Below are 8,780 nucleotides of genomic sequence, written 5' to 3'. Positions count from 1 at the left end.
CTCTGTTAGCTTGCAGTCACTACTGAGTCCTCTCACTTCTCAAAACCTCAAAACAATGGCATCATCATCATCCATGGAGTCACTCATCCTCCAACTCCACGAGATCGGCGCCGTGAAGTTCGGAAACTTCAAACTCAAATCGGGAATCATCTCCCCGGTCTACATCGACCTCCGCCTCATCGTCTCCTACCCTTCCCTCCTAACCCTAATCTCCCAAACCCTAATCACCTCCCTCCCACCCTCCACCCACTACGACGTCGTCTGCGGCGTCCCTTACACCGCCCTCCCGATCGCCACCGTCGTCTCCGTCACCAACTCCATCCCCATGCTCATGCGCCGCAAGGAGATCAAGGACTACGGCACCTCCAAAGCCATCGAAGGAGTCTTCGAAAAGGACCAGACTTGCCTTATAATCGAGGATCTCGTGACGAGCGGGGGCTCGGTTCTGGAGACGGCGGCGCCTCTCCGAGGAGTCGGGCTCAGGGTTAGCGACGCGGTGGTGTTGATTGATAGGGAGCAGGGTGGGAGGGAGAATCTGGAGGAGAATGGGATTAGGTTGCATTCGATGATTAGGTTGACGGATATGGTTAGGGTTTTGAAGGAGAAGGGGAAGATTGAGGAGGAGGCGGAGGTGAACTTGCTTAAGTTTTTGGAGGAGAATCGTAGGGTTAGTGTTCCGTCTGTGGAGAAGGTTAAGAGTAAGGCTTTAGGGTTTAAGGAGAGGTCTGAGATGTGTAAGAATCTGATGGGGAAGAAGCTGTTTGAGGTTATGATGGTGAAAAAAACTAATCTTTGCTTAGCTGCTGATGTTGGTACTGCTGCTGAGTTGCTTGACATTGCTGACAAGGTAAAGAACTCTGTTCTGTTCTTGGAGAATCTGTTTGGTTAGAGTTTGTATCAAAAGTTGAATACTTTTATTTGTGTTCATGAAGGTGGGACCAGAGATATGTATGTTGAAGACACATGTTGATATCCTCCCTGATTTCACCTCTGATTTTGGCTCTAAACTCCGTGCGGTAATGAATCCTTTGAACAAGTCTTTTCACCATTTTGGCTGTTATTGATTAGCTGGCATAGATTTAAACCCTTTTAGGATACTCATTGATCCATTGTTATGGTTACTTCAGATTGCAGACAAGCACAACTTTGTCATATTTGAGGATCGTAAGTTTGCAGACATTGGTAACACGGTCACGATGCAGTATGAAGGGTAAGTTCTTATACATGATCTCACTTATTGTTCTTACATTGATGTCTTTTTGAGTTTTGATAAAGTGTATCTGTTGGGGTTTGTTTGCAGAGGTGTCTTTAAGATATTAGAGTGGGCTGATATCATAAACGCTCACATCATATCAGGGCCAGGGATCGTTGACGGCCTCAAGTTGAAGGTATACTTTTGTATTTATCATTGTTTATTTCGTTCTTACTAACATTTTTGAGGGCATTCTATGGTTTCAGGGTTTGCCACGTGGTAAGGGTCTGCTTTTGTTAGCTGAGATGAGCTCTGCTGGTAACCTAGCCACAGGAGACTACACTGCAGCAGCGGTGAAAATCGCAGAGGCTCATTCAGATTTCGTGATGGGGTTCATCTCGGTTAATCCAGCGTCATGGAAATACGGAAATGTGAGTCCGTCTATGATCCATGCGACGCCTGGTGTTCAAATGGTGAAAGGTGGTGATGCACTTGGTCAACAGTACAACACTCCACACTCCGTGAGTCCTCTCTAAACCTTTAACATTCGTAGTTAGTATCTAAACCGGAAACATAAAGTATGTTGTTCTTTTTTTTGTTCTTGTTTCAGGTGATCACTGAGAGGGGAAGTGACATTATAATCGTGGGAAGGGGGATCATAAAGGCGGAGAACCCTGCAGTGACGGCTCGTGAGTATCGAGATGAAGGCTGGAAAGCATACGTGGAGAAATGCTCTCAGTAGTTTAGACTCTGTGAGGTGGTTGAGTTTGTGTTCTGATGCTTTTAGTGGGAGTTCTGTGTGATTCATGTGAGGTTTAAGTCTCATGTCTCGTTGATTTGTAATTTGATCTCAAATCTCAAATAAGTGTGAGCGTGGAGAGCTATTATCTACATTGCTTTCAGAATGTCTCTTTGATAAAGAAAACGTTACCGGTTTAAACAAAAATCGCTTATGTCACTTCCTAAGAACAGAACTTTTCGTAAGTACAATTTTTTGTATAACGAGTTCAAATCATTTGTTAAGTTAAACGTTTTGGTTATATTTAGTGTTTTTAAAACCAGACCGTAAGCTGGGGCATGGTTTGATCGGATTAAATCTGATTTAATATATCTTTAGTCAGTATATATATTGTACATAATTAAAATATAAATAAATTTCAAACATAAAACATTTAAACAAATTTTATGTTCATATGAATGATTCATAGATTTTTTTTATAGTTTTAGTGGTTTTTATCAGTTTAATAATTTTGGTATTTAATTTGACTACATTATGGTTCATAGTTGAACCAATTATTAGACCCCATCGAGCTATATGACCAGTTCATGTTCGAATCCGGTCTAACCATTGTATCGGTCTGGTTTTAAAAACATATATTTGAACAAATTTTCTGCTCAAAAAGCTTGGTTATATTTTAATACTTTTTATTTTATTTTTTTGTCAAATAATACTTTTTATTTAAATTTAAATTTCGATGTATTAGTGTAATGATTTATTTTGCTGTAAATCTCTTAATATATTAATGGGAGTATTTGCACGTGGATCTATCTGATTTGCTGCGGAGGCGTACGTGGCTTTATTGCTGACGTGGACGAGAGAACTAGAGATAAGATTTTCCCAGCGATACATATATAAGTATATTCTTCTGGAACAAAGAGATTAGATCTTTTGCCTAAAAAAAAGATGAGATCTTTTTACAAACCCTAAATTACTCTCCACCTCGCAATCGATTAAGATTCCTCCGATGGAAGTTTCCATAGATTCTGATTACAAACTCTGTGGTTTCCTCCGCGCTGTCGTCTCCGTCGATTCGCCGCATGAACTATCGCTAGGCTCCTCTTGTTTCATCTCCAATGATGGTTTCAAATCCGATAACGGCTTGATCTTATCCCTCATCAATTCCACCTCCGATCCCAAATCCCTAGCTCCGGAAATCGCCGAAGGAGATCAGGATGTTGATGATAATTGCGGATCGGAGAGTACACCGAAACGCCGCAAGACTCAGAGATCGAAGAGACGAGGCTCCTCGGGAAGCAGAAGCTTTTCTCCGGACGGACGGGGGAGGAAGAAGAAGACGGTTAGGAGGAGTCTAGGTATGGTGAATGGAAGCATAAGCGTAGTGCATCAACTTCACGCTTTGGTTGCTAACAAATGTTTGAAGACGGTGTGTCGTGTGGTGAAGGCTGATAAGGGGGATAGTGGTGAAGAGAGAGCTGTGGTGTTGGTGGATGTTTTCTTACCTGTTGCATTGTGGGCGGGATGGCAGTTTCCTAGGTGCCAGGCTACTGCTGCTGCCTTGTTTAAGCACCTGAGGTAACTTAGTCCCCACCTTATATAGCTTAGGACAGTTTCTTAACCGTACTTGTATAGGTTTAGGGTGAATAAGCGATGAATGCTTGAACATATTTTGTGTGTGATTCTGATATATGCCTCACGTGTCCTTGCTTATGAAATATGCTGTTTTCTATGTTGATTAAAGTTCACGTTTTTGCATAAACAGTGCTGTTTCTTGTTCCTCGTTGCCTAACAATATCTATAGATACTTTCCCTACTGTCTGACTTTTATATTTAGGCAAAGTTCTGAGACGTTCTCAATTTTTTTTTTTTTATATATATATCTCGTACGTATCTCAATTGGAACTTAGTCCTACCTTCTGTAGCTTAGGACAGTTTCTTAACTGTATTTTTGTAGGTTTAGTGCGAATAAGTGCTGATATGCTGAAACAGATGTTGTGTGTGATTCTGATAAGTGCTTTTGAAATCTACTGTTACCTATATTGATTAGGGTTCACGTTGCATAAGCAATGCTGTTTCTTGCTCCTCCTTGTTGCTGATCAACTTTGACATATCATCTAGTCTGATATTTATAGACACTTTTCTTATCTGTCTTCCTTTTATGTTTAGGAAAAGTTCTGAGGCTATGTAAATTGGACTAAAAAGTTTTATACTTTGTAATACTGAGGATATCTGTAGAGGATGGAGTAGTTTTTTCCCTTTTACTTATGTATCTCTTTGGAAATGCATCATATGCTATATGAATGTGAACGTCTTTTGTGAATTAGCGTGAAAAGTTGCAATTCTGGCATTTTATTAATGTATTCCAGTTCTCTGCAGCTGTGACTGGGGACTGAGAAGCTCAATCCTTAGCGGGGGAAGTATTTGGGAAGAGGTCAATGGAAGAATAAAAGCCATCTGGAATCTATCTGACTGCCATGTGTTTGATTGCAAATTACAATGTAATGCCCCAGATTCTCCAGGAAGAAGATTATTTAAACTGCATGAAATTTTTCAGAGCTTGCCCAGTCCAGGAAATAATGGTGTCTTTGATTCTTCTAGAGTATCACCATCCACTGACTCTTATGCATCTGGTATTTGGGATCTCCCAGATGACGTTTTAACCAGCATTCTGATGAAACTTAACCCGAAAGACCTTGTCAGCGTTGCAGGAGTCTGCCGTCTGTTTAGATCATTGGCCTTCCTAATTGTGCCATGTATGAACCTTAAACTATTTCCTCATCAGCAGGCAGCAGTTGGTTGGATGTTGGAGCGTGAGAGGAAAGCTGAGGTTTTCTCACATCCCCTATACTTGGAATTCAGTACTGAGGATGGGTTTAGTTTTTACATAAACGTTGTGTGTGGTGATATAACCACTGAGGCAGCCCCCATGGTCAAGGATTTTCGTGGGGGAATGTTCTGCGATGAACCAGGTTTAGGCAAGACGATAACAGCATTGTCACTTATTCTGAAGACGCTGGGAACAATGGCTGATCCGCCGGAGGGACTTCCTGTAATTTGGTGTACACATAAAAATGACACAAAATGCGGTTATTATGAGTACACAAGTGACCAGATCACTTCTAACGGCATGTTAGCAGTAAAGAGGTTTCTAAGTCCATCTAGCTTTCGAAGTCAGCTTTCTCTGGAAGCCTTTGGTCCGTTGCTAGAGTCAAAATCTTTGCCGCTTAAGCAAGCTAGCCTGATTGGTTCAGATGGTCAAACTTCTGAGTCTAAGAACGCAAACTTTGAAAACGAATATGGAACTATCCTTGATTTAGAAGATCAACGTAGACGGAGCCTGGGTGATGTCAAAAAAAATCTCTTGCATGCATGTAATGGCGCATCTGAGCTCTCTGAAGTGACGGAAGCTAAAAGAAATGGGACTTGGAAGAAATTTGGTAGGATAACTGGTTGTAAGAGAAAGGGTCCTACTGGTTCGGATGTGGAAAGCGATATTTGGGTACAGTGTGATGCTTGCTCAAAGTGGCGGAGAATAGTAGACGAAGGTGTATCTGTTACTGGTTCTGCATGGTTTTGTAGCAACAATGCTGACCCTGCATATCAGAGTTGCAAGGATCCTGAAGAATTATGGGATAGATCCCAACCAATAAATTACTTGCAAGGTTTTTATGCTAAGGGAGCTTCTGGTGAAGAAATTGTGAATATCTCCTTCTTTACCAGTGTCCTTAGGAAACACAAGGCTTCAGTAAATAAACATGTAAATAATGCGTTAATCTGGCTTGCTAAACTCTCTCTTGAGCAGCTCTCACTGATGGAAACATTTGGCTTACCAGGTCCACCTGAAAATGTCCATAGATACCAGAGATTATTTCACGCATTTGGTCTAACGAGTAGATTTGAAAAGGGTGTCACGAGGTGGTTTTATCCAAAGCTTCTTGAGAACTTAGTATTTGATTCACCTGCCCTCAAGGTTGCTCTCTGTCAGCCGCTGGATGCAGTTAGATTGTATTTGTCAAAAGCAACTCTAGTTGTCGTGCCTGCGAATCTAGTTGATCACTGGAAAACACAAATCGATAAACATGTCAGCCCTGGTCAGCTACGTATCCTCGTTTGGACTGACAATAAGAAGCTTTCTCCGCACAACCTGGCTTGGGACTATGATGTTGTGATCACAACTTTTAGTCGCTTAAGTGCTGAATGGAATCCTCGGAAGAAGAGCCCATTGATCCAAGTGCATTGGCTGAGGGTCATGCTAGATGAAGGACACACTCTTGGTTCTAGTCTCAGTTTGACAAATAAATTTCAGATGGCTGTTTCTCTGACAGCTTCTAGTCGTTGGTTACTGACAGGAACACCAACCCCGAACACGCCAAATAGCCAGCTTTCACATCTGCAACCTCTTTTAAAGTTTCTTCACGAAGAAGTATACGGAGACAATCTAAAATTTTGGGAAGCTGGGATCCTTAGACCATTTGAAGCCGAAGTAGAGGAGGGTCGTTCTCGTTTACTTCAGCTGCTTCAGAGATACATGATATGTTCTAGAAAGAAAGATCTGCGGATGATTCCTCCATGTATCAAGAAGTCGACATACATTAATTTCGTCCCAAGGCATGCAAGAAGCTACAATGAACTAGTGGAGTCGGTTAGGCGTAATATCTTATTAGCTGATTGGAATGACCCGTCTCATGTCGAAAGTCTGCTTAACTCTAAACAGTGGAAATTTCGAAACGCTACCGTAAATAATGTCAGACTATCTTGCTGTGTGGCTGGTCATATTAAAATGACTGACGCTGGTCAGGATATTAAAGAGACAATGGATGCTTTAGTTGAAGGTGGTCTGGACGATTCGACCGAGGAGTATTCTTCTATTCAAAATTGCCTTATTAGTGGCTGTAACTGTAAAAGGTATGTCTTAAATCCAGTATTGTCATTACTCATTAGTTTAGAACATTTGACACCAGTATCTGACTTTTCTTAATCTCATAAATAGATGTGGGGAATGGTGCCGACTGCCTGTAATCACTCCATGTAGACACTTACTATGTCTGGACTGTGTTGCTCTTGATAGCGAAAAGTGTACTTTTCCTGGTTGCGGACACTTATATGAGATGGAAACTCTGTTGGCTCGGCCAGAAAACCCAAACCCAAAATGGCCTGTGCCAAAGGATCTTATTGAGTTACAACCTTCATATAATCAGGTAGATATGAGTATAAATAAACCATCTTATAAGCTAAGGATTTAAACATATATATAAATACTTTCTCTTTATTATGCAGGATGACTGGAATCCTGACTGGCAATCTACGTCGAGCAGTAAAGTCAGTTATCTTGTGGACAGAATGAAGAAGTTACATGAGGGTAATCGTAAAAGCATTTTGTCTTTCAACAAAAGTAGCTGTGACAACCTTGAAGAGAATACCCCTGGTGCCTCGAAAGCCTTTTTGGGGCAAGATTTCCATGAACAAGATTTGAGATCTCAGATGGTACTTGTTGATAAAGTTCTGATTTTCTCTCAATTTCTTGAGCATATTCACGTGATTGAACAACAGGTACGAATTTACTGTTTATTTCGTTAAGGTCATTGTTTTTCCTTCAGTTGTGTTTGAAAGCTTTGAGCAATTGGTAAATCATGCCTTTGTAGTTGGAAATTGCTGGCATCAAGTTTGCTGGAATGTACAGTCCAATGCCTTCGTCTAAGAAGGTAACTTGCCTTGTTTATTGTTTTCTTTGTCTTGCTTTCCGCTGGATGGATAACAACTTTCGATTTCAATTTTTCAGATGAAAAATCTGGCCATGTTCCAGAATGATGTTGATTGCATGGCACTTTTGATGGATGGAAGTGCTGCGCTAGGTCTTGATTTGAGCTTTGTAACACATGTGTTCCTGATGGAACCCATCTGGGATAAAAGGTATGACTCTGAACAAATTTTTCATTCAGCTCACTGGTTGTAGATTTGAAATATTATTTTTTTTTGAGTTTTGTCGTTACTATGCATTGCCTTTATCAATGATTTTATCCAATTTTATGTGGTGTTGCTGATTCCTATATATGCGTGAATAAATGAACAGCATGGAAGAGCAAGTTATCAGTCGTGCTCATCGGATGGGCGCAAAACGCCCTATTTATGTAGAAACGCTAACCATGCGTGGCACGATTGAAGAGCAGATGATGAGATTCCTAGAGGTACTATTGCTTCTTTCTCCGTTCGCTCTGCAATTATTTATTTAGTCATAAGAACATATGCTTTTGGGTGAAGGTCTGAGTAGGATATAATCAGTGTGTCATTGTTTTTCTATCACTGGACGACTAAATTCTCCTTGTGTGCTGTTGTTTTAAGCAGGATGCTGAAAAGAGTGATAGATTATCCAGTGGGGATTACGTGAAAGTGGAGCAAGAGACAACAACACGAAGCAGCAGCAGGCGAACCCTACATGATTTGGCAGAGAGCAATTACTTGTCTCATCTTATCTTCGTTCGATCAGAGGGCAACACATAATGACTTCCATCTCTAAACTATCGTAGTTTCATAAGGGTTTTGCAGCTTTGCTTCTTGGAGGGCTTAAATATCACCATTTTTATTATGGTATCAGTAACACCTAGATTGATAGGAACACTTTAGAGTTCAGAGAAATAGTGTAACTATAACTGGACGTGCGGGTATTTATTTTCAAGTTTATAAATATATATACACATTTGTTTTATATAATTATTATATATTTCTAAGGTTACTTATATATTTAAATTTGTATGTAATTTTTTCAAATACAATAATTTTATATTTTTTATGCTGTAAATTAATTAATTATTTCAAATCATCACATAGTATATATTGTTTTATTATATATTT

The 8,780-nt window shown here is 40.3% G+C and overlaps 2 protein-coding genes across 2 annotated transcripts; both read left to right on the top strand.

Moving 5' to 3' along the window:
- LOC108848270 (uridine 5'-monophosphate synthase) lies at nucleotides 1-2,138 on the top strand. The gene is made up of 6 exons (XM_018621590.2): nucleotides 1-847; nucleotides 933-1,016; nucleotides 1,128-1,210; nucleotides 1,301-1,388; nucleotides 1,459-1,713; nucleotides 1,803-2,138. The coding sequence occupies exons 1-6, from the start codon at nucleotides 56-58 to the stop codon at nucleotides 1,932-1,934; spliced, it is 1,434 nt and encodes a 477-aa protein (XP_018477092.2). The 5' UTR covers nucleotides 1-55; the 3' UTR covers nucleotides 1,935-2,138.
- A 710-nt stretch (nucleotides 2,139-2,848) lies between these two features.
- On the top strand, nucleotides 2,849-8,775 carry LOC108854917 (F-box protein At3g54460). Its single transcript, XM_018628598.2, has 8 exons — nucleotides 2,849-3,506; nucleotides 4,308-6,836; nucleotides 6,922-7,129; nucleotides 7,209-7,481; nucleotides 7,574-7,633; nucleotides 7,711-7,841; nucleotides 8,002-8,116; nucleotides 8,274-8,775. Exons 1-8 carry the CDS (start codon nucleotides 2,938-2,940, stop codon nucleotides 8,427-8,429), a joined length of 4,041 nt encoding a protein of 1,346 aa, XP_018484100.2. The 5' UTR covers nucleotides 2,849-2,937; the 3' UTR covers nucleotides 8,430-8,775.
- Nucleotides 8,776-8,780: the final 5 nt, after the last annotated feature.

This window comes from Raphanus sativus, chromosome 4, assembly GCF_000801105.2.
Source record: "Raphanus sativus cultivar WK10039 chromosome 4, ASM80110v3, whole genome shotgun sequence".
NCBI lineage: Eukaryota > Viridiplantae > Streptophyta > Magnoliopsida > Brassicales > Brassicaceae > Raphanus > Raphanus sativus.
The sequence above is the reverse complement of the archived record's forward strand: the minus strand, read 5'-3'. Positions and strand labels throughout refer to the sequence as shown.

Excerpts from the sequence above, each read along its gene's own strand:
- LOC108848270 (XM_018621590.2), top strand. The coding sequence starts at position 56 with ATGGCATCATCATCATCCATGGAGTCACTCATCCTCCAACTCCACGAG. Across the intron at positions 848-932 it reads TGCTTGACATTGCTGACAAG|GTGGGACCAGAGATATGTAT; the intron begins GTAAAGAACTCT and ends GTGTTCATGAAG. Across the intron at positions 1,714-1,802 it reads AGTACAACACTCCACACTCC|GTGATCACTGAGAGGGGAAG; the intron begins GTGAGTCCTCTC and ends TTCTTGTTTCAG.
- LOC108854917 (XM_018628598.2), top strand. The coding sequence starts at position 2,938 with ATGGAAGTTTCCATAGATTCTGATTACAAACTCTGTGGTTTCCTCCGC. Across the intron at positions 7,130-7,208 it reads TACAACCTTCATATAATCAG|GATGACTGGAATCCTGACTG; the intron begins GTAGATATGAGT and ends TTTATTATGCAG. Across the intron at positions 7,634-7,710 it reads CAATGCCTTCGTCTAAGAAG|ATGAAAAATCTGGCCATGTT; the intron begins GTAACTTGCCTT and ends TCAATTTTTCAG.